This window comes from Dermacentor albipictus, chromosome 10 (assembly GCF_038994185.2).
Source record: "Dermacentor albipictus isolate Rhodes 1998 colony chromosome 10, USDA_Dalb.pri_finalv2, whole genome shotgun sequence".
NCBI classification, from domain to species: domain Eukaryota; kingdom Metazoa; phylum Arthropoda; class Arachnida; order Ixodida; family Ixodidae; genus Dermacentor; species Dermacentor albipictus.
Window position 1 is genome coordinate 5,531,492 of NC_091830.1, and position 25,517 is coordinate 5,557,008.

At 44.5% G+C, this 25,517-nt stretch overlaps 2 protein-coding genes across 10 annotated transcripts in view; one reads left to right on the forward strand and one right to left on the reverse strand.

The window, feature by feature from the left end:
* LOC135920286 (uncharacterized) overlaps positions 1–24,528 on the reverse strand; it is a 38,485-nt gene extending 13,957 nt beyond the window's left edge. For 4 of the 9 annotated variants that reach the window (XM_065454474.1, XM_065454469.1, XM_065454471.1 and 1 more), the window contains exons 1-10: positions 24,388–24,528; positions 16,784–16,807; positions 14,991–15,011; positions 10,778–10,798; positions 9,713–9,778; positions 8,800–9,060; positions 6,609–6,671; positions 4,897–4,920; positions 2,741–2,770; positions 1,667–1,702 (exon numbers count right to left, since the gene is read on the reverse strand). In XM_065454474.1, coding sequence (XP_065310546.1) covers positions 1,667–1,702; positions 2,741–2,770; positions 4,897–4,920; positions 6,609–6,671; positions 8,800–9,060; positions 9,713–9,778; positions 10,778–10,798; positions 14,991–15,011; positions 16,784–16,807; positions 24,388–24,466 — 625 coding nt within the window. In that variant the 5' untranslated portion in view covers positions 24,467–24,528. Of the gene's footprint in view, positions 1–1,666; positions 1,703–2,740; positions 2,771–4,896; positions 4,921–6,608; positions 6,672–8,799; positions 9,061–9,712; positions 9,779–10,777; positions 10,799–14,990; positions 15,012–16,783; positions 16,808–22,723; positions 23,073–24,387 lie in introns of those variants that run through there. The other 5 variants (XM_070526691.1, XM_065454467.1, XM_065454470.1 and 2 more) reach the window with 5 other exon arrangements.
* The window catches only part of LOC135920296 (uncharacterized), a 197,492-nt gene that overhangs the window by 34,941 nt on the left and 137,034 nt on the right, over positions 1–25,517 (forward strand). The window lies entirely within an intron of this gene.

Genomic DNA, 25,517 nt, shown 5'->3' on the forward strand with positions numbered 1-25,517 from the left:
AACTTCACACAGTTGCTCTTGCAGAAGAGAAAAAAAATAAAATAACTAAAAGACTTCTATTCCGTTTCTGCCATTAGCCCGTCACGATTGTCCAAAAACTGCGAGAACTCCCCATCTCATATAACGTGCGCACCCTGATTATGCACGATTAGGCCGAACAAAAAGAAATTAAAACTCATTACGTGTTCCACGCCTTTTTCACCATTAGCACTCCGATATTGGCAAAGACATTTTTGGGCAGCGCCCACTTCACGCGGCGTCAGTGTCACGCGACGTCACAAAACCTCGAAAAGTCGCCACGTCAAAGGGATGTGTATGCACTAAAGATTCGTTAATATGCCGAACAAAACTGTCTTTCTTCTTTATTCCTTTTTTATGGCTTAGGCAAGTAAGCCAGCCGGCTTTAGAAAATACTCGGAATACTGTAAATTCTCGGAGTTGTAAAAAAATTAGGAAATATGCGCCTTGTGCCTGTTTTCTTGAGTCGTCCTTGTTCGAGTAGTGTTAGGGTTGGCGTCTGGCACCACTTGTTGAAAGGAATTTCAACCGACCATCTCACCCCGCCTCGTCGAAATTGGGCGTGACTTCGCCTGCTATTGTTGGCGTCCCGCTCCTCGTGCAGAAAGAGCTTTCTCTCACCCGACCTCCTTACACCAGGCCTCGTCGAAATGAAGCGTGACTTTCTAATTCGCCATGACCGTTTCGAGTGTCTGCCTGTCTGTCGGAAGCCCCGCAGCGTACAGGCCTCTTTTGCGTGCGTGCGTGTGCGTGCGCGCGCGAGCGAGCGCGAGTTTAGAGAGACTCTTTTCTCGAATTGGACCTAGAGAACTTCCACGAACCCGCAATGCCCAGAAGAGACGGACAGGCGTCTACAATTCCAGGAGGCGTGACGACCTCTTCCTTTCAGCAAGCTCGGTATAACCAGAGGAGGCGGGGCCCTCTTTCTGTGCCGGTCACGGGACGTCGACGGAAGCAAGATCCCGCCCACGATTGTAGAGAGCCTATTTAAGGGGCTCCGAAATGTACTTTTGAACACTTCATGCTCTTCTCGTTTTCTTTCATCTACGTTTGAATAAACCGTGAAAGTTTCGCAGTAGAAATAGTCTCGCCCTTGCTTGGTCGCCATGGTCTACCGAATGCCTGCAGCCCGCCGACAACGCCACGCTACCCAATAAGCAACGTCGGTCGAGCTTCGATAGGCAGGCGCAGCTACAACTCGCCAGCAGTACGATACGCTACCCTGGAGTACGCAACAGTAGCGCATTTCAATCAAACAGGAAAATCTGGTTCATGTTTCACTCACAGCCGACACGGGTCTTACCAGTACGCATGAGGTCACTGCCCTGCTTCCAATACGCCTTGTTGAAGTACGCGGACGTACACTCGAGAAATAAGTTAAGGCAACAAGGTAATCGAGAACTGTTGCTTAGCCACGAAGAATGCACAGCAGTATCTTGCACATTTTTTTTATCGTGTACCTGACACCCCTCCTATTTGCCCTCACAATGGCATACATTCCTGCAAAATGATTTTGTCACTTTTCTGTTCAAAACAACCATGCTGTTCATGACTTAATAGAAGAGCACCGTTTCAGTCTCTTCACTTGAAGACGCGAACGAGGTGAGAATGTTATGACTAGGAACAAAAATCACGTAGGCATACACACCTGCCGATCTGTAGTGTCCAGCAGAGCTTCTCCGGCCTGAAATAGAGACAGTGAGGACTGCTAACGTACGTTCGACTCTCACTGACTTTCATCCTAAGCTTGGCTTTCTAACACGTTCAAACAATGTAAGTGAAACGTCATACAGCTTTCTGCGCGCACCCATCAAATTTTACGCAGTCGAATTTCCTGTGGAAAGCATTCCAGTTAAAATTAGTTTAGGAATAGAGTCTAAACGAGACAGTTTCGCAGAAGCACGAGACTTGAAAGCATCAACAGTAGCCTAGCAATGTACGTGTGTCTAGCAGAAGCCAGTCTGGTGTCCAAAAGATGGTGGCAATGACGTGTTTCCGGCTCTGCTATTGGTTCCGGCGCACACAGTCCGCAAAAACGCCGCCTTCGAGATTGGTGTATGTTACTCTGCTTTTGAGCATTCCGAGTTATATCATTCTAATTTCCGCACCGGCTTATTATCCTCCGTCATTTGGGGGTGACGAAGAGATAGATGTATGAACTCTGCCAAGGACAGAGAGAGAGATAATTTATTCGAATGAAGGCAGATAGGTCGGCCTGAGCTAACGCGCTCTAGTATGCTACTTAGGCTTTTGTCGCCTTGGTGGAGACTTATCGAAACGCTGGTTCCGTTCTGAAAGTGGCTTTTCTATGTCGTTAGATCATTCTGATTGATCGCACTTGAGAACAGACTACCGAAAAAATGGCAACAGATAAGAAAACGGTACACGGCTACCATCACGTACCAACTCATTCACCTTGAAGAAAAAAAGAAAGAGCATGAAATTGAACAATTCGTTTCGTGCATTCCTGCACCACGCTTGGTTCACGTGAAAGCATAATCATCATAAAGGTGCATGTTGACATCATCTCGATTTCTTTGGCTTGTCGAGCTAATTGGTCAGTAATCACGCGCGCATACTGATCTCGCAATATGAAAGGCTTGCTGCGTGTATCCTGATCTTTGTTTTTTCCTTGCCAAACACCGACGTCTGCTCGAAGCCTGGAGCACGCGTTCACTTCTTTTGCTTGAACGTGCGCCAGCCTTTTCGCTATCATACTTACGTTCTGGTGCAATTAACTCTACAGTTTTTCCTGCAAAATAATATGGATCTAGAATTAATGATGTTCCACCCAGTTCGCAATAAAGACAGTCTATTAATCAAATAATCACCTAGGCGCTTAGTTTCGCAATTAAACTACATTTGTGCCAGTAACGCCCTCTTGTACCAGAGTGACAGCATAAAATTGATCAACGGTAAAGTCAGCCGGAAACTCTGTCGGGATGATTAATTTGAACTGTATCGAGCTATGGCAACATTTGCTCCTTGCGTCGCCGTCGTCGTCGTCGTCGTCATGATCATCATCATCATATTGCGATAGCAATTATATGGACATTCCAGGCGCATTTCTGCCGTCGGCGTCGCCGTGATATTCCTAAAGTCCTAGGGCGATAACATCGTCGCGGCGCGCAGTATGCTGTATGTGCGAGTAAAAGAGCGCGCGAGGGGAGCCGACGATCGCTCCTTTATCTGGCGCGCGGAAGGGGTCAAAGCGGGGAGGAAACGCGCCGTCTTCCGTCGCCCGAAAGGCCCGGGGGAAGAGGAGGGAGGGGCACGACGCTTCACTTCGTCCGAGAGGAGCCGACCATCGCGACTCAATCTCGCGCGCGAAAGGGAGGAAACCGGGGAGGCAGCGCGCTCGTCTTCCGTCGAGCTCATGCTCTCGGGGGAGGGTAGGGTGAGTGGCGGCATTGTACTCTGGCAGCAACTGCGTATTCCGCGGCCGCGCGCGGTCGTGCGCACCCTGTGTTGAAAGCGATCTGCAGAGTGTAGGTGTGCCGGCAGCTCACACCTTTGGGCGTGCTGTGTTCTCGCCTCTCAGCGTACGTTGAGGCGATAGACAGCACGAAGGTCACGTCGCTCGCTGCTGTTTCCGCGCTTCCTCACACCAGCGTTTTGACAGCGAGTGCCCGCGGTCACCGAGTGTGATGTGTGTGCGGTGGCACCATGCTTGTTAATTTAGTTATTAAGCGAATGTTTCCAAGTTTATACGGCCGACAAAACTACTATACTTACTTCGCGTAGCTACCTACTAATATGCTATCGCAATTGATGCTTCGCCTTTCGGGGGAAACTGCGACTTTTTATGTTCACTGCAATGCGAGCCTCTCCCGACGATTTCTGATTACTCATCTCTTGCGCCTGGTGAGAACAAAAAGTCTGGAAATTTACTAATTGTATCACACCACCTACCGTATTTGCATGAATATAACGCGTTTTTATTTTCCCTTGAAGTTCGCGTTGAAGCGAGAGGCAGCAAGAAGGTTAATTCGCTCGCTCCTGCTGCCGCTTTTCCCCACACCAGTGTTTTGACAGCGAGTGTCCGCGCTGATTGAGTGAGATGTGTTTCCATTTGCCTGTGCATGCGTGAAACCGTGCTTGCTAATTAAGTTAGTAAGCGAATGCTCACGATTTTATACGGCTGATAAAACCACTATGCTTACTTCGTATAGCTGCCTACTAATTTAGTATCGCAATCAATCCTTCGCCTTTAGGGCGAAACTGCGAATCTAAAAAAAAATATTTTCCTGGTTTTTTGCATTCTACCACGCGAATGTAGGGATTGGAGCTCTCTTCGGAAATTTCTTCCTAAATATATCTACACACCATTGCTGTCAGCGCTTTTGTGTTGTACACAGTATTTACATGTATTTAGTTTGTTACTGCTTGTTTAGTTTAGTTTGTTTGTTAGTTGATGCTGTTTGTTACGTGCATCTTTCTTTTGATCTTGCGTTTGTATCGCGGACGTATAACTTCTCATAAAGATTTTTAACCTGCTTCGTTGAAATCTTTTAGACAGATTTTCATGACGCTACGGAACTGCTGGTTTCACTTGTCATTTTTGTTTAAGGTGCACGCAAGTCATCCACATAACTTATCGCTGTTACTGACCTGCGGCCACATTGACGGTCATATGCCAATTGATAGTGGTACAGCACATGCTTCCCTTGGCACCCTTCCTGTCACTGTGATAGGCCACGTGACCGCTATATACCTTAGATGGCTTGCCCAAATCCATTCCTATCTGTATAAAAAGCGATTGGAATATCGACTACCCCCGTGTTCCCTCTAATCCATGGGGGGAGGGGGGTGACTGATGTTTTTTTGCTTAGCGCACTGTATTCTCCCCGAATAAAGGGAAAGCGAACACTGACTTACCTCCTATAGAAAGCAAGGCAAAAGCTGAAAAAGAAATGGGAGGAACATAGTATAAGTCAAGCTGTCACTCGAAAATGTATTTTTGCACCTTTTCTAGCAGAAAGCGAGGGTGCCTGGTCAGGGCTTCCGTTTTCGCTTCCTAACTTGTACACGACACTTATTGCATATTGTCCTTCGTAGAGTTTAGCTGTCGCACACATAAGCACATATTGCCCAATATGGACACCGTGAGCGTAATGTCTGTGCAAGTTCCCGGTGAAGAACGACTAACTATCGGCCGCGAAGAAATCTCTAAATGTGTGTAGGTAAATATTGGCAACCTTCTGTTTTCGACTTAGCGTTAATGAGTGATGAATGCGCAGGACTTGAAGAAATATTGATATAGGGTTGAGTTATTTCCATTTCTTCCTTGCCTATGTCTAACATTACTTTTCCTGAGCATCTCATGATGTCACTTTTCGACGCAATGTAATGCGTCGGAAGAATACGGCACCCGAAAGTCTGAACTACATAGGTTTTGTTTCGAGCTTGCCAAGGCTAAATAAGAAAACCTATTAAACTAGAAAGCGTGATGATTTGTGCTTGTTGGCACAGCATGTTAAACATTGAACCACGTAACTTAAGGCGAGGACGAGAGGCACATAGCGCTAACTTTGAACAAATATTTACGATAGTGTCTCTCTTGGATAAAGAGCTATGTATTCTTTTCTTTCCTTTCTTTTTTGGTGGTGGGGGGGGGGGGGGTTAGTTTGTGCTCGTGTTCATTCGTAGCAACGCTGACAAGCATTTCTTTTGTCTGATTCTTAGTTCTGCTGTCATATTTTTCTCTTTAACTTTCAATTTGCTGTCATTGTAGCTTCTCGCATATTGGCGTGCTTTTTCTTTTCAGAATCGACCTTCTTTGGAAGTGTAGTGCTTTGTGCGGCCTGTCTCTGCCTTCATCTTATCAGAGGACGTTTTGCCTCCGGTTTCCCAATTCAAACACATGCAGAACGCTGAAATGCCATCATGAGACAACCACTAGACCTATTTGAATGAAGTGTGTTTTATTTGCGAGAGAACGATTATTTCTAGTAACTCTAGAAAGCCGAATTTTCATTTAGTGCATGGATGTTTTTTCCCAAATTGCCGAAAATTGGTAATTTTCAAAGAAATTGAAGCACTAAGTTTACAGACCCATAACTTTTCACCAGAAACAAATATAAACTGCATCTGTTGAAGCATGTAAAGCGAACATGTTTGAGGTGAGTTTACAGCCTACATGGAATGTTTACATTGTCTACAAGGGTTTTGCAAGTCCTACTCAGAAATTAGCGGTATATTTCAGATCATTGTACTTCAATTTCTCCTTTTTCATATGAGTTACGAAGCGTAGTTTGCAAAATTGTTTCATGGTTAATTGTTGCCGAGATACAGAGCTGAGCTTGGTACTTGATTTCTTTTTTTTTACTTTCAGTGTTCCATTTTTGTATAAACATGCAGTGCCTGACCAATAATCTGCCTGTTGCAGTGACTAGGTTTTAGCTTTGTCTTTTAAGTGCAACAAATTGTGTCGAATTCGGTGCAGTAAATGCCTAAAGAAAGACCATTTCTCCTTTCCCGTGTGATTAGGTATATAGGAGCTCCCGAGCTAAAGCTTCCCGTTAAGTTGCGCTCTTCAATGCTGCACAATTAACCCCTCCGTTGTGAAGCAACATCCTAGAGCTGCTCACGTGTAATTTGCTCGTAAGAACTTGGTGGGCACAGATTTGCAATGCTGGACAGGCTGCGTTCTTCTGCATAATGAAAAAAGCGTGGCAGTGAGCGTATGTGAGTCACGTACACAATGTAAGCGTGCACTGAGCCGTAAATTGCACAGAAAAGCTCACGATACATACATTACAGTAGGTGTCACCTTTCCTTTCTCACTTCGTTCTTTCTTTCTTGACACATCAAAGGAGGTCCAATAGAAAACAATACGTCAGGAGTGGGCGTATATCAACAACGTTTGGAAACATTACTTAGTTCAGGACAAATGAATGGTAAGAAGTAATTTTATTTTATTTCATACTTGAAACCACTGCAGTCCGTTTGTTAAGGGTTATTGGTCGGCTAGTTGGCTCTGATTCGCACAAAAGAAGTCAGCGCATGTGTGTGCCGCACTCCCTCGTCTCGTCCCCATCCTTCGGTATGGATGCAGGGAGTTGTAGCGGTGATAGGGACGGGAGATCAATTTCAGTCATGTGCTGTATGGGCGAAGAAGGATAGCTGAAATGCAACTTCGTGAGCACTTGCTGCCGGCGCTAGCATTTATCGTCGGCATCTCCTTATTACGTCACCACCAGAGTGAGCATGCCTTGCTTTACCTAAACTGTGTCGATCACAGTTTTTGTCTCATTTACGCATCTCTTCCACATCAGCTCTCCCCACGGAGAGGGCATGTGGAAACAGGCAGTGGCCCGTTGCTCGACGAGTTGATACATATTTGGACGATAGAAGGAGCACAGAATACATAAAGAGATGGAAGGACTGAGTGCTCGATTCCAGTTGACCTTTATTGAAAATAATCAGGTCAGAGTGTGCACTTCTCCAGACCGTCAGACATGCACACAGTGAAGAAGAACACTCACCTAATGCAAATAATGAAGCCTACCGATCGTGTCAAATTCACTTTGTCTAAGCAAAATTGAGGCGTCGATGGCGAACAGCGGATGTCTTCTTCTTTCACGCGTCCGTGTCCTGTGTTAATTTGTCATGTGTCCTTCCTCGCCCCTGTTATTTTTGTGCTGTTTCTGTCGTCCAAATATAAAAAGAAATATCGCCGTGTGCCAAGTGTAGTGATGTAGTCCATGAATCGATAGATAGTCAGTGTCTCCCTGGACAGGTGTGTGGGTAGATGACCGGAGGGACGGGTGAACCCATTGCAAGATTGATTTGACCACCTTATAAATTATTAATATATTGACTAATCAATATAGTAGCCAATAATTCTTTCAATCAACGTTTATAATTCAATTATTGCAGACAAGTACACAGTGTGTATGCTGGTGAGTAGGACCACAAAATTTAGTCGGCTGTGAAAAGCGTCCCTGCATTAAAGACAAGTTTTGCCCTCACGTCAGTACGTGCTTCTGAATGTTTGCTCGTTTTGGTGTTCGACTTGCATGCGGTGACCAAAACTCGATTAACGTTTAGGTGTTATTCGTTATTCGAGTACTAGCCCAACAGTCACTCCACCTGAACGTTTACGTTGGTGTGGTCAAGTGAATTCGTTTGTGCGCAAGAGGGATTTGGAACAAGGGGTGCTGGCCGATCGAAATAGCGCGCGAATACGCAGGCTCCCCTGATGACAATTTTTAACCTAAAACGGCTGCAAACATTGCAGTGGATACCCAAGCTAACCTGTTATTTGATTTGGAGAACATAAATGAGGACCCTCCAGTGAGGGAAACTAGCCTTGGCAAGTTATTACTGTAGATTGTCCATCCCAGCCATATCAAACGAGACTTTCATGACTCTTCCAACAATTTTTCCTAGTTAAAACTCCGGTGAAAGCTTCCTCGTTGAAGTACACTAGACATTACAGTAGTATAGAAATTGGCCACAACGTACTGCAGCGCCAGAGACTAGCTCAGTTATAAAAGACAAGTCTTGAAGGTATTTTGCTGCAGAAAGCGCTGCCCACGCGAACACTCCAAGATGCGGAGCACTTCCACGTAACGCCGGCGCTCGCAAGCATCGCTCGAGGTTTAATGTTCGATGACGAGAACGATGGAATGATTACTGCTCAATTCCTATATGCTTCTTTGGTACTCGTTCGCCCATAATGAAAGAGTTTCCACACAGTCGTTCGCTAAACTAACAATATTCCGGAAAAACGTCTAACATCCGAGGGAAGATGTTGCGAAGAGGAAACAGCCATACCTTGCGGCTTGGTTTCTGGTTCCAGTCGAACGGGGGCATTCTTGCCTGTCGCGGGGATGTTGTCGCGCCTGAATGCATCGTGAACTGCGACCTCGACTGCAAGCTTGTCTGTATCCTCGGCTACATCCTTGGCTGCGTCCTTGGCTGCGTGCTTGACTGCGTCTTTAGCGATGCTGTCGTCGATTTCCCTGGAAACCCTCTTGGCGCTGTTCCGAGTGATGCCTTTGACGCCTTCGTAAGTAGGGGCCGTCATGCTGAGACCTGTCGAGTTTGATATCGCTTACAAGTTAGCACTTTCGCGGGCATCTCTTTCGATTTTCAGACCTCGTTTCATTCGATGACACGTAAAATAAACGTGGGTTAAAGGAACCCTAAAGATAAGTTAAGCTGTGGTAATTTATTACAAATAAAGTCGCAGTGATGCTTCCGCAGTAGTAAAACCACCATTTTTACCAGCATATATAGAAGGCATAATATGCCACAAAATGCGTAAAACCGAAATAAAGCGGCGCGCGCTATCTCGGAGGGCAGGCCATCACGTCTTGGATTCTGGAAGTGTCCACACGGGTCTGGTTAATGATTACGTTATAGGTTAGGATTACGTTATAAGAGAGCGAAAGAGCATAGCAAGTTTTGAGACCATACCCCACACCGAAATGGCTCAGCTATGAGAGAGTACCTTGAAATGCGTGGCGTCACACCGAGATATATACTTGGTGAAGTCTTGGCAAGGAACTCAACAAAAAAATGTTCAAATTTTCTCAGCTAAAGAGCTGCCTTTTCTCGCCAAACGAGTGAAAATATAGTTTTAAATGACAAGCTTAGAAAGCTAATCTGATTGTGTGTTGTTCTGTAGTACCCCTTTAGGCAAAATGAATTTCCAGCGATTGTCATCAGAGAGGGCACTTCTCACCATTATATTCAGGTCCCTCCTGCAAATGGCTTTGCTCTTTATTGGACTTCTCGTGGTTCTGCATTGCTGAAAGGCAGAAATGGCAGGTCACAAATAACACATAAATATTTTTTCTCTTATCTGATTAAATAATATTCGAGCTATCTGAAAGAAAAGGAATAATTTTCCTCTGACGGTATTGTAGCCTTAAACTCCCTGACCATTTTCTGAATGATACGTCTACTAGTAAAGCTTGCTAGTGTTACATGATAATGCGCACGTTGTACTTACATGTAAAAAAAAATGTTGCAGCTGTTAAAAACGCACGTAGGCCACGCGCTCAACATCAGAATCGTTTTTTTTTTAACGAGAAACGATACTTCTCGAAGTCCCATCTTCCGTCTTCAATAAAACAAGCAAATTTTTATTCAATATATGCAACGGCAAATGTCAATCGGCAGGAATATTCTTGCCGTATCGGAACAATATGTTCACTTTCAGTGAATGTTTAGCCGACCGTTCTTTTTTTTTTTTCTAGGAACGAATTTGCACAAGTGAGAATGGCTGAAACGAGCGAGAAGTGTGTGTGTGAGGGGAGGGGAGGGGGGGGGGAGGTACGTGCGTGCATGCGCGTGTGTGTTTAATTTTTTTTTGTTTTTTTAATGCGCATGCATGCCTATACGGTCGCGCAGGCAAAAAGTAAAATCCTTCCTAGTCTATTTTATATTTCTTATTACACGTTTCAAGGCCTTTCTTAACTAGCGATAATGCTCGCCTATCAAGGTAATTCAATGTACGTATTATGGTAATGAACTGACATATGCTGGTTTTGCCATTACTTGTTTTACCGCCACAATCAATGGCGCGCCGTTTGTAAAGGTATGTACAGAGTTTGTACACATGACTCATTGAGATGTTTCATCGACTTTCGATTTGAACGAAATATTCTGCGCACAAGAAGAATGTATTTTGTATTTTTTGTATTTGACTTGTGCAATGCTTTCTTTATTGCTCAGAGCTCCTGTCAACATCTTAAATAAAAATAAGCATGCAAATAGCAAACGAAAACGTCATTATTCTGCTTACGTGGTGTAAATCCTGAACTCGCTGCAATATCAGTGACACGGATTGCAGATGCTTCCCACTACTGAAAGTTATATTGAAATACAATGCAAACAGGAGCACAGGTGCACTCAAAAGTAAACGGAGGGCGCGAGAGCGTCGCAAACCGTGTCGTAGCGCTTCCTAACGCCGGCTCTGCTAACTGATTAGCCCGGTCGCCAGCAAGCAGCGCGCGCTATCAGCCAACCCTTATCTGCTGCGTATGGCCATCACTTTTGGAGGCTCGAACGGATGCTTGTTGCTTTTCAAATGCGCCATCAAGCATTTCTCTGGCGCTACCTGCGATGTGTTTGATGAGCGATTCACGCCGTTCGATAATACTCTGCAGCGAGCACTGCCATGACTGTTCAGTTATGTCTCTATGGTTATGTTTTTGCCGTGAACGGCGTGCTGTGGAGCACTTGTTTGATTTCTTGTGCTCAGATTGGAGGGATTGATTGCACGGTTTCTTCGAAGCGCGATGCCGTGCAGAATACCTGACGATGAACGGCGCAACATAATTCGCCTCTACATTGAAGGTGTTCTTCAGCACACTATATAAGAAGCCGAGCTCGCCGATCGATCGGCGCTATGCATAGGATTTGCCAGGCATGTCGAGATGAGGATGGCCGCATTGAAGATGTCCCTTGTTCAGGCAGACCACGATCCACATCGACACAAGTCGACAAACTCGTCGTGGCAGCGGCGGTGGCTGATCCATTCCAGAGTGCGCGAGAAATTCGAGCGGCCTCATCTCTGAACATCAGTGAGGCTAAACTGAGCGGATGCGTGGCCGCTCAGAAACCCCACTGAACAGATTAGCAGAAGCGCGCTCGACTGGACTTTGCGCGAGCCCGTGAAGAATGGTCGGTAGGCGATTGGGGTGAGGTCATCTTTACTGATGAGTCGACTGTAACCTCAAGATGGGATCAACAGCGCCGAGTACGGCGCCCGTACAACTGCGGGTAAGGTTTAACTATATTCTCTTATTGATGTCACGCTTTGTAATTGCCAGTGCTATATTTTCGGCGTGGGTGAATAATTTCATTTCATTTTATTATCTTAAAGGCCCCAAAAAACGAGTGTGACGTAAGGGGTGGCAAGAAGTAAAAGCAGAAATTCACAATAGCAGGAAAGGTTTTACATTTTCAGCGAAAAGGCTCGTAGAAGTGATGATGGCAACGTTGTTTGGAAGGCCGTTCCAGCCTGCGGCTGCACGAAGAAGGAAGGAATTAGAAAAAGTGACGGTGCGGGACCGTGGACAGGCAACTTCTAGGTGATGGCTGGTGCGATGAGATATGCGTGCTGGGGGAAGAATATAAGGGGCGACGTCTAAGGGGCTCTGGAAGAATTTGTGAAATAAAGACAGGCTGGCAATGCGACGGCGGAGCGATAAGGGTGATAATCCGGATGCTGTTTTTCTGTGTGCAATGCTCGAGTGTGCGTGTTGGAATTTGTTCCAGAGGCCTTTAGCTCTGGTCTGGAAGCTAAGGATCACGTCTGCACGTCACCAAAAGGAGTTTTAGAATGGCGCTTGCACACATGTCTAACGATAACGGTTTTTTTTTTCACGTAGGTATCAGCCCGGGTACTTGCACAATGTGCTCAGCAGTGGTCGCACGGCTGTGAATGTTTGGGGAGCCTTCTGCAGGGATGGACTGGGCCCACTTGTGCAGCTTCCAGCAAAGTTTAAGGCGGCGTCCTACTGCGATATCCGTGACAGTTACCTCGTCCCGTACGCCCTGGAAGGGCCCTTTAAGGATGGCTTTTACTGGCTTCAGGAGGATGACAGCCCCGTCCACAAAGCTAAAGTCGTCGAAGACCTATTAGAAGAGCGAGGAGTTCGACAGCTGCAATGGGTGCCAAAGGGCGCGGACTTGAACATTACAGAATATGTGTGGGGAGTTCTTAAATCCAACTTGGCACACATGAACTTGGCTGCAACAAGCAAAGAAGAATTGTGGCTTGCAGCGGAATGAGACCGCATTAAGCAAGACCGCGAGTTTGTGCAATCTCTGTACGATTCTCTGCCCCGGCGCATGGAAGCAGCCATTCGCGTTAACGGCAGTTTCACGCACTTCTGAACCGCGTTTGCTTTTGCACGTTGTATTTTTTGTTCTTGTGAGACTAACTCGATGAAATTCTTCCTACTTAGAAAAATAAAGAATCCCGTTGTTACGTTCGACGTGCTGAGCATGCGTTACTACCTGGCCAATTCGCGATGCGTGCATTTCGCGTACTTTACCTCGTCATTTGTTACATAGAACACAGACTAAACCAGCATCGTGTCCTTTTGATTATTTTGTGCGTATTCGTTCTTACACATGCGAGGGTATATGCGCAACTTACAATAGACAAAATGAAGTCAGCAACAAAAAGCGAGGGCTGTTCATTGCTGGTCCTCATTTCTTGAGCGGACACTGGAGAAGCCACGATACACCATGTAAACCTAAGAACAAGAAGAAAAAAACGCCCCGCGACACGCCGCTCACGGCAAAAGCATGACTAAACAGTCGTGGCAGTGCTCGCTGCTGAGTATTATCAAACTGCGCGAATTGCTCATCAAACACATCGCAGGTAGCGCCAGAGAAATGCTTGGTGGCGGATTTGAAAAGCAACAAGCATTCGTTCGAGCCTCCAAAAGTGATGGCCATGCGCTACAAATAAGGGTCGGCTGATAGCGCGCGCTGCTTGCTGGCGACCGGGCTAATCAGTTATCAGAGCCGGCGTTAGGAAGCGCTGCGACACGGTTTGCCACGCTCTCTCGCCTTCCATATACTTTTGACTGCACCTGCACATGCTGGTTCTTTCACAAAAGTGTGTCTTCGTTCACATTTACGTTGGTTTGTTTGTATTTTGAGCATGCAGAATCAACAAGCCGGACATGCGCCCTAAATATATTGTTCAATTTTACGTGACACTGGCAAGATGTGAATTCATTGGCAATTCCATGGGTCTTGGGGCTGTTCAAACTACCACGAGCAGCTTTTTCGTCAGATTCCTCTCGCAATACTGTATTTTGGTTTGTCGAAACCAACCGTACCATACCATAGCGTTTACGCTCGGCACTTCACGTAACCTGCACAACTTCGGGAACAAAACCGTCACAGACACAGGACGGAGGGAGACGATAACACAGGGTGGTCTGTGTTGCCTCGCTCTGTCCTGTGTCTCTAGTGGTTTTATTCACGATGTCTCACCAACTGGCCTACAACATTGCCTTGCTAAATTCTGCATGACATAAATTGCCCCGACATGTACGAGTGTTTTAAAAGAGGGCCGAAATCGGTCTTCCTTCACTACGGACGTGACACAGTGAATAAGTCCGCAAAGAACTTTATATTTAGTGCACATTTTACCGCGTAAGGTTATCAGCGAAAAAGTAAATTGGACAAAAGAGTAATGGTTGACCACATTTAAGCGCAACGCAATAAAAGACGGAGCACAAGCATCTATGAACTGCACACTGCGAGAGAGCGCATGTGCTGCTGCTGTAGCCTCGAAAAGTTGCTGCTCCTCTACCAGTGGGAGCATTCCAAGCTACCTAACATTGCTGTCATTTCTGCGGCTGGCTTTATCGGAATCGCGTTTTCGTCGTCACAGCTACAGCTCTTTCCCCAACGTCAAAAGATTTGAGAAGGCAGGCTTCCCATTCTTTGCTCTCACCAGCATCTGAAATGATTTGGACGCCTATACAACTGCGCGACAATAATTCAGAGCAGCCAGCGATCAGTAGTTCTGGAAGGATATCGGTCAAGGTCGCAAAAAGAAGCTTTAGAATTACGATACATTTGTTTGTATAATTTACAATGCGAGAAATGTACAACTTAAAGTTCACGAAGCAGTAATAGTTTTGTGTTATGCTCTATGACGCTTCAGCGAATTTCGAATGTCCTGCAGTTTTGTGCAGCTGCAGGGCGTAGGCACCCTCCACGCCTCGAAGTATCTGTCCAACGTTAACCAAATACACGGTACGTCTGCGAATTTCTAATCTCATCCCATCATCTAATCGTCTGCCATCATTGACTGTGCTTCCCTCCTCGTGGCGCTCACTCTGACCGATCACCGGTTATCTGCTTTAAACATCACGTGATCTGCCCAAATAAGCTCCTTCTTCCTAATCGCCCACTAGTATTCGTGGTCAGCCAGGCATCGACCTCTGCACCGAAAAAATATACAGAAGGCATGGCATGCTTACTTGTTTCAGTTTCGGGTGACGCTGTAGGAGAAATATTAGAAGCGTCATGAGAACTTTTGCAATGCAAGCTTTTGAACATCATTAGATGTAAAGTTTATATAAACGGACATTTCGACCAGTGAAAGATGTGTGCCAATCTCTCTCTCTCTCTCTCTCTATCTACATTAATAATTTAGACACTCCGACTGTGTTGTATTCATGTACCATGTGGCTTTATTTTAAACTAAATTGCGATGCGAAGTATACTTCGCATCTGAACTAAATCCGACGCATTCAGACGCCATACTGAATCACATCATCCACATCGATCGAAACAAATGGTAAGCCATTTCGCTTCCAGAATCCTGGCTCACACACTTTAAGCATTACTGTCTTCTATATCGAGCGTCTTCCCTGCTTCACATACACACAACCCTTGCTTTTCTTACCCCTAGCAGGATACAGGTCAATTGAAGTCCGCATAAAACAACGACAATCGTTTCGCTATGTGCTGATCAGAATTCTGGAAATAATTCTCTCAGAGATCTGAGAGAATTAGAGATCTGAGAGATCTCATGTATTACGCGAATATACGCAAACATGCGACGCTAAGTGCAGCGACTGGTTAACTGTTTGCCTGGTTGGCTTGTTCAATAATAATTCATAAGTAAACATTTTACAGCTACTTTACTGAGATTTGAGCGCAAGTTTAGATTCTATGTGTGCGGCCTCTCGTATGAAAGGGTGTTAAATATTGCAATATTATTGCCTCGAATGTGCTTAAAGTTTCTAGTCGCCTAGAACTACGCGCCGGCTGCCTCATTTCGCTAACACATGCATCAACCGCCTTTGCGGAGGCGAGGCCCAACTTGCCAAGGTGCAAGCTTTTTTAAACCGGACCCCGACGCACCAGGTTTAATCATGGTGTATCGCAGAAATGACGTGGATGCTCAAGCCTGGGTTATCCGTGAAATGGACGTAGGATGGAGGAAAATATGGCGGCTGGCTGAATCCGAACCTGCAGTTTTTTCCATGGTGTGGGTAGCCCTCGGCGTGGGTGACAGTAATGCACGGCGTTTCGTTGGTATTTTCTATATAAGGTGAAATCTGCCATATGTAGGTAACCTTGCTGTAGTTACTTGGCTCGCGCTGTATTTTAACATTACTGCGTTTTAATTTGAAGTGCTATGCCCATGTCTAATTTATATCTATTTGCCTGTATTGTTTCTTTCGAATTTATACGTCACCTGATTGCCTTGTTTCTGCTGTCGCTCACGTGAGAGTGTATCTATTGTTTTAGGTGCCGCTTCCTTTGTCAGGGGGGCATTCTCTTGCCTTTAACCATAGCACTGAATAATGCATGCATCTCTGATGTTTCTTAAAAAAAATAAAGTAACAGCTAGCCCCTTATGGAAAGATTTTAAACAGGTTCCTCGAATTTCAAGTTTAACAAGACACACCTTTCCACACGCGCACTTGTGGGAAAGATTTAAACAAGTTTTTATTAGCTTGAAACGCGACTGGCTATGAGCTGAATTTATGCTTCAGATTGAGATATTCCAATTTTGGGGTTCTCTTGGAAAATTGTAATGTCAATTATATTACTTATGGCAACTCAGTTGTCGAGGAAAATGGGTTACCCTGTTCATATTCGTCTCCTGCACAGTCGGATGTGCTCTGCCAGCACAGGTTATATGAAAGAAAATCATGTAAAGTATGAAGCACGAATTTTTTGTAATGTCAAACATTTTTTTAAGCTATATGAATCCTGCAACGGTAATAATATCCAGTCCGTAACTATAGAACATACTCACGCGTTTTCTCTTGGTGCGCAGGTGCTGCAACAGAAAAGAGATATCAACTGAAATTTGTCTCGTAGGTGCAGAGGGCCGGCATGCCTGTTAATATGTATTCATATTTCCGCTTCTGAGGGCTTATAACAATATCAGCTTGTGCTGTTTTAAAGCTTCTTGGGTCCCGGGTTTTTCATGGCTGCTCGGTAGGTTTCTCGCCTCTGACCGCGCAAACCGAAATGTGCGGTCGCGACGGTCAGGTGTGTCGTATGGGGGAGAGAGCGTGCGTTATTTTCTTTTCCTGCTCTAAAACTTTGCAATAGTCTGCAATTTGCGATTAAATCCTTCTGATCTTCGTATTTACTTAAACATGGGCTCAAACATGTATTTCCTTGTCAAATTAACTTTGCGTAATGTGCTTCACTACTTCGCTGTATGTAATTTAGATTGTTGTATTACGTTTACAGCGTTTTGTTTTCTGTAAATTATGTATTCGCATTACGACACATAATTTTGCTTGTGTTTATCTGTATTGATCTTATTTACTTACTGCTTTCGCATTTCTGCCCCATTTCTTTAGTAACTGATAATCAAAGGTCCCGATGAAATGCCTGGCTTTGGGACCCGTGTATATATATATACATATATCTATAGTCATATAATGAGAAACCAACAAACACTGACACCAAGTACAACATAGGGAAAATTGCATGTGCTTAATAAATGAAATGAAGTAATGATACATTAATGGAAATTAAAGTGGATGAAAAAACAACTTGCCGCAGGTGGGAACCGAACCCACAACCTTCGCATGTCGCGTGCGATGCTCTACCAATTGAGCTACCGCGGCGGCGTTTCCCCATCCACTTTCTTGGGTATTTATGTGTACTAGTAGAGTCCTGGGAGTGCTAGCCAGCGCCCCCACTCACAGACCTTGCCGGCGGACGTGGAACGTCTTTTTTGCCGCAGGCGTCACGAGAACGTGATCACGAGAACGTGATCAATTTGTAGAGCATCGCACGCGACATGCGAAGGTTGTGGGTTCGGTTCCCACCTGCGGCAAGTTGTTTTTTCATCCACTTTAATTTCCATTAATTTATCATTACTTTATTTCATTTATTAAGCACATGCAATTTTCCCTATGTTGTACTTGGTGTCAGTGTTTGTTGGTTTCTCATTATATTACTAATAATTATCGGGTCCCTCGGTTAACCCCCTTTCTTCTCGTTTATTACATAACGAGGATCTCGAATCCGGCAACATTGATGCCTTCAGGTAGCATATGTGGGTTTATTGACCAGTTGCCTTCACCCGACAAGATCACGTTCTCGTGACGCCTGCGGCAAAAAAGACGTTCCACGTCCGCCGCCAAGGTCTGTGAGTGGGGGCGCTGGCTAACACTCCCAGGACTCTACTAGTACACATAAATACCCAAGAAAGTGGATGGGGAAACGGCGCCGCGGTAGCTGAATTGGTAGAGCATCGCACGCGACATGCGAAGGTTGTGGGTTCGGTTCCCACCTGCGGCAAGTTGTTTTTTCATCCACTTTAATTTCCATTAATTTATCATTACTTTATTTCATTTATTAAGCACATGCAATTTTCCCTATGTTGTACTTGGTGTCAGTGTTTGTTGGTTTCTCATTATATTACTAATAATTATCGGGTCCCTCGGTTAACCCCCTTTCTTCTCGTTTATTACATAACGAGGATCTCGAATCCGGCAACATTGATGCCTTCAGGTAGCATATGTGGGTTTATTGACCAGTTGCCTTCACCCGACAAGATCACGTTCTCGTGACGCCTGCGGCAAAAAAGACGTTCCACGTCCGCCGCCAAGGTCTGTGAGTGGGGGCGCTGGCTAACACTCCCAGGACTCTACTAGTACACATAAATACCCAAGAAAGTGGATGGGGAAACGCCGCCGCGGTAGCTGAATTGGTAGAGCATCGCACGCGACATGCGAAGGTTGTGGGTTCGGTTCCCACCTGCGGCAAGTTGTTTTTTCATCCACTTTAATTTCCATTAATTTATCATTACTTCATTTCATTTATTAAGCACATGCAATTTTCCCTATGTTGTACTTGGTGTCAGTGTTTGTTGGTTTCTCATTATATGACTAATAATTATCGGGTCCCTCGGTTAACCCCCTTTCTTCTCGTTTATTATATATATATATATATATATATATATATATATATATATATATATATATATATATATATATATATATATATATATATTTGTATCTAAGGGATTGTACCAACATAAAAATCCACGTTGTGGGTGTGCGTAGAATTTGCACCTGTGCCGTGGGACCGAAGAGCATTCTCGGAGTGCCTTGACGGGCAGAAACGCATTTGCTGTGCATGCTAAGCGCGATGCATAGCACTAACAATTTATTTGTTAGTTAGTTAGTTAGTTAGTTAGTTAGTTAGTTAGTTAGTTAGTTAGTTAGTTAGTTAGTTAGTTAGTTAGTTAGTTAGTTAGTTAGTTAGTTAGTTAGTTAGTTAACCTCAGGACCAAAGCATTACAGAGGGGAGTGTGTAGACAATAAGCATATTGTACAATAAAGCGCAATAAGACATGGTAACTCCTAATTATACAATGTTAGTTAGAGCACATTTAAATCGGGTGTTATCACAAATGAAAGCAATGTCGGAAGGAAGGCGATTCCAATCTTGCCAAGTGAGAGGTAAAATAGAGTAAAGACAGGTTTTGGCATGGCATGGCCCGATACCAACCTCAACCTTAGAGCGACGGTCAACTCGGTCCGATATATAATGTGACTGAAGAATGAATTCGTCACGGAGGGTCGGGTGATAGTAAAGCCCATGAAAAAACTTCAGACGAAATTTTTTTCGGCTGGATTCTAAAGACGGAAGACAGATGACCGATTTCATGGAAGTTAACTGGCAGCGCGGTTATAACAAACAGATGAAGCGAGTAGAACGATTCTGTACCATTTCTAGTGAAGTAACCAAATTGTTAGCGCTTCGATCCCAGACTGGGGGGACGTATTCTAATTGAGATCGAATGAGTGTTTTATATAACGAGAGCTTTAACGATGAAGGAGCTGCTGAAAAGTTACGGCGTAAGTAAGCTAACATGCGATTAGCGTTGCTAATTATCTTCTCAACAAGCAAAGACGAACTTAGATTAGATGTGGCGTGAACACCTTAATATTTATAGGAGGAAACCGTGGCTGAAGGAGAGTTCACGTAATATCACGTGCTGGCGGGCGAGTTGGTTACACGTGACTACAACGAAGGCGCCAAATAAAACAACGGACGAAGGAAGGCGACACGGGACAACCACGTTAGCGCAACCACATGCGCCTACGTTATCATAGTTATCACGTTAGCATGGTTATCAGTAACTATTTCACAAAAAATTACGCAGTCGTCAACGAAAATATGAATATTAGTAGAAACTAGAGAAGGAAGGTCGTTGATGTAAATGAGAAAAAGAAGGGCGCCTACTACGGAGCCTTATGGCACTTCAGATTGAATAGGACATTGATTTAAGCAACGTTCATTGGCTACAACAAATTGGGAACGATTTGAAAGGAACTATTTTATCCACAAAGAGAAACTATGATCAATATTAAGCAAAGTTCATGAAATAGTATGTGGGAGACCTTGTCGAACGCTTTGAAAAAATCTAGGTAAATACAATCAGCTAAAAAAGAACGATCAAGAATGCGGTGTAGTTTATGAGTAAGCGATATGAGCTGTGTTTCGCACGAAAATTATTTTCGAAAGCCATGTTGAGCTGGTGAGAAAAAGAAGTTAGATTCAAGAAAGGTGACAAGTTTCGAGAACATGTGTTTTAAGAGTTTGCAGCATGTACTAGTAATGGAAATGGGCCGATAATGAAATGGTGAACTTTTATTGCCCGATTTGAATATTAGAATCACCTTCCAATTTTCCATTGATCTGGAAGAGTTGATGTGTCAAGAGATGGCTGAAATATTTTTTAAAATATGATTGAACTGTAAACACAAATATTTTTCAAAAATTTGCAATCATTAGAATCATAACAAGGGGACAAATGGGGCTCTAATTTATTGATGAGTTTCGTAATTCAAGCCGTGTTAACAATAATAGGAGGCATGTATGAGTAACTCTAATAAAAAATGTCTGCAAGATGAGTATTTGTAACCACGAAGAAATATATCGAAATGGTGTCATTTAGAATAGCACCACATTGGCGAGGTGGAACGGAGTTGCCAGCTGTGTCTACTAAAGCAATGCAGTTATGAAGACTGGGGTTAATCATGCGCCAATATTTTTCGAACGTTAGATGTAAGAAGTGAGGGTGAGGTATTCGACATGAAATTGTATTTAGCTTCCTTTAATGCTGCGAGTAAAGTATCAGATGCAGATTTGTAGACTGTCCAGTGCGAGTTTGAAGGTGTCAGTTTGGTCCAGCGATACAGACGTTTCTTTTTATTCGAAAGCTGTTTAATATGGCTGTTATACCATGGTGTTCGAGGATTCTACGTAATAATACGAACATGGATGTATTTTTCAGTGAATTGGTTTACTTTAGTTGGAAAAATGTCCCAGTTATGTTGGATAGGATGCTCATCAAAGTCAGAAATGTGTTAGTCAAATCAGCTAATTCATTTTCGAGTGCCTTGAAGTTAGCTCTAGTTTAGTCGCGAATTGTTTTGCGTATTTTGTTGGTTTTGGGAACTTGCGCATTAATAAATAAGGAAAGTAGCGAATGATCACTTACACCTGGCAAATAAGAAATGCTAGAAACAAGGTCAGGTCTAGTTGTAAGGATTAGATAAAGGGTGTTGGGCGAGACTGGCGTGATTCAAGTAGCTTGAGTGATTAATTGCGATAAAGAAAGCGTAGAGCATAGATCGAAAAAATCGTGAGCTTGAGAGGAAAATTGAGACGCTTGAGAGGAGCTTGAGAGGAGAAACAGCTGGTTCTGTGTTCCACATTATGTTAGGAAAGTTAATATCACCGAATAAGAATATGGGAGATAAAATAAAACGTTAGACAAAATCATTAATACTGCTAAGAAGTTCCGGGACAAAGGTATTTGTGTAAATGGGCGAACGGTAACAAAGGCCAATGACTATTTTTTGGTGGCCAACTATTAAAGACGCCCAAATGATTTCTAGCTTAGTGTTAACGACAATGCGCGAAGATAGAAAAACTCCAGAGATAGCGAGGAGGACGCCGCCACCTGTCACAACGATAAATTGATAAACTGTGGGCGCCTTGGAATATTTCTATGTCATGAACGTTATCACGAAGCCACGTCTCGGTCAGTGCGATGATATGAACAGAAAATTCATCTATTGCGGATGATGAGGAGTTTTGTTTAATACGCTTCTTGGCATTGGCAAAGAGAACAGCTTGAGTGCCCGCCACCCCTCGAGCTTTGCTAGCTTGAAGTGTTAGGTGCAGTAGTGGCAGGCGCTCCGCGTAGCTCGATTTCTTGTACCTTATCGGAGACAGGAATATATATTGTTACGCATTTTTGTTAATAACCATTTTGTTGTAACGCAGCTGGAAGGAAGACCATTGTGGTTGGCTACGAGCGAATTCCATTAGTTTCGTTCGAGTTACGCGGGTTCCGGGTGAAAAGCCCTTACTGACGGATATGTCGTTTATTCTGAATTGTTCACGTGGGGATAACACGTTTTGCGCGTTACTGGCGCGTTACCGCGAAGTGCTGCGAAACGAAAGTCTGCAGCAAGAGAAGAACGGCACCCTGTTCCCTGAGTCTAGTTAGAAATGAAGTACAGCGGCACGTATCATGCGTCTATTTGCGTAGCATTTAATTGAAACGTTAAATAAGAGCTCTAATTTACATACACGGACCCTGATAAGTGCGCTGGATCTGTCATAATTTCTCAAGCACTTAACGCAACATGCTCGCTAATTGCACTGCTCTGGCTGCGAACCTTATAGTCAAAAAAGCACATAGTCTTACCTGGTTCCTGTTTGTTAACAGCTGCGGAATGACGCATCGGGTCAAACGGTGAGAAAGTAGGAAATTTAATTGCTCCTAACGCTGTTAGGAATGGCCGTACGGGGCGGCAACGTGCCAGCTCTCAGCCCGCTGCACGTGTTCCAAGCCCACCAGACGAGGCGCCCTTCCGAGAACTGCGGATGACCGGCAGCCACGTGGCGCGTGGTCAGCTCAGGAATGTGGTACTCCGCCGCGCCACCCGAGACGGAGCACAGTTCTACGAAGCCCTCGGTCGTCGACTCCGGAGCCTTTGTGTGTGGGCACTCGAACTTGTGTGCATTAGTGTGTGTGGGCCGTACTGCGGGGCGGCGGCAAGTTTACAATGATTGGACGAACATTCCCGACCACTCGTGCTCCGTCCACGCCGAATGATGACGTCGAACTATGACGTCAAGTGGAGAGCTTATAAGCAGCGTTTGCCGGCTGCTAGAGCGTGCTCGTGTCGTGCTCGTCGTTGGGAGCTGAGTGCTCGTTGTTATTCTCAAAATGTAATAGTGAGCTGTGTGCTCGAATGCCGTTTGCTGAATGTTAATCTTGCAGGCTCCATATGGGAGTCGCGCTAGACTGCCGATGTATGTCTTGTCTTAAAATATGTTAATATGTAAATAAATCCTGTTCACTGAATTCATCTCTACGACCTTCGACTCCTTCAAATGGTGGCAGCGGCGAGGTAGTCCGACGACTCCTACATCTGCTTGACAGCCGTAGGATCGTCCGACGAATCTAATAACGCCTAATTTTATAACCGCAATTTGTCATTTAAGATTAAAGTATACTTACGGGCTTCTCGATCGTTAGTGAGGTCACTAATGTCAAGGCACACATTAAGGCAGTAAATTGATACTGACGTTAATATTTCGGTTATCTCTTTGAAGTGCTAAGAATAACATGAATGCCTATTTCTTATGCTGGAATTGTCAACGCGTCAAAAGTGGTTTCGATTGTTCGATGAAACGCTTTGCGCATGAAGTTACAAGTGCACATGTTCCGCATGTTACCGGAGATCACACTTCTAACTTTTCAAATATATAAATGACGAGTCTACGAGTACGAAAACAGATAACTGCTCATGTCAATGCAAAGTCTCATCACTTCTGGTGGCACGTCTGCCTGATCACATTTGTTTCGTTCCCAATAAATTTGAATTCACGCAGTGTTGTGTTGTGCTATCTATGGCCGACTTCCGTTTAGGTGTCTGTCAACCGTGAAACGTGTCAGCGTGGCACCACGCGTCACGTTGGGCCTATAAAGACAGTTGATTCTAACGGGATACGTTCTCACCTACCCGCATTCTTCCTTTCGGGTCCTCGCGCCAGGCAGTTGGGTTTACACCGGTCGACCAGCCGACACCACACAGAAGGCCACTCACTTTTACAGGAAAACCATCACTTGTGTCCAAACGCCTAAATATTCAACAAAGGCCTCCAGAAAAAATTTTCTTGTACTAATACTTCTCGTTAAGCGTTCCCATCAGTGTCTGCTCTCTGACGTCGAAAATACGTGAGCTTCAATACTAACTACGTGTCCCCCCTGAGAGTGGATGAGTCTCTATACGCCTGCACTTGCCGCTAAGCAATTCTCGTTCACATCGGCCGCCGAACAGCACTGCCTATGGAAAAGCTTACCATGTGCCGTCTCTGGACTCTTCCTTTTCTTACGCGCCTTCTTCTCCTTGGCGTTCTTCTCCGCCTTGGGCGAGCCCATCGCGCTCAGGAGTTCTCTGGCTGGCAGCTGGCGTCAAGACTGCGACGTTCGCTCAAGGCAGCTTCTTCTTCTTCTTCCCACTATGCTGAGCGGAACGTGAAACCCTGGGTTTTCTCTTCTTTCTCCTTGCCAATTGATAGATATTTTGTACACACGGAAACTATGCGGAAGAGGGGAAGACACAGTCTTGTCCCCATAGAGCGTCCGCTAATACGATGTACAGTCTCGACAAGAATGATTGAAATAGTAACTTAGCGCAATAAAAAGACGGAAACAACAAAGGTGGACAAGGACACGCGTTTGTCCTTGTATACCTTTCTTGTTCCCGTGTTTTTATCGCGCTTAGTTTCTGTTTCAATTATGGACGACCAACTAGCCCAACAACCAACTCTTCGACAAGAATAAGCTGATGCTGGTTACTCTAGTGTCTACAGCCTGAATTACAGAGAGGACATAAGGAGACAACACGAGTCATGGCTGCCATGAGTAGTGTTGCATTCGCGTCCTCTCCATAAATTACGGCTGTACGCTGCAAAATTTCTTAACCAACATACTCAAATGGAACCGTTGTTAATGTATCCTAGCCCATATTGTTCACGCATACAAATTTGATCTGCATAGTTCTATAGGACCACAGAAGAAAAAACAGGACCACATAAACAAGAATCAGCGCAACTTCGTATCCGTAAACCGGAATCAACTAGCCTACCTGAAACTGCTTGTTTACTTAACTGTCAATAAAATGGCGTACCTAGACACACGTTGTTTGTTTGTTTGCTTGTTTTGCTGACGAGGAGAATTAGCGCAAAATAAATCATAACTCACATGGGAAGAAATGACAGGCATTTGTTTGTTTGTTTGTTTGTTTGTTTGTTTGTTTGTTTGTTTGTTTGTTTGTTTGTTTGTTTGTTTGTTTGTTTGTTTGTTTGTTTGTTTGTTTGTTTGTTTGTTTGTTTGTTGTAAGTATCGTATCTATGGCGGATCCTGTAGCTGGACTTCAAACTTGCAGTCAGAACTTATTTGCTTATTTGTCTATGCATATGCGACTCTG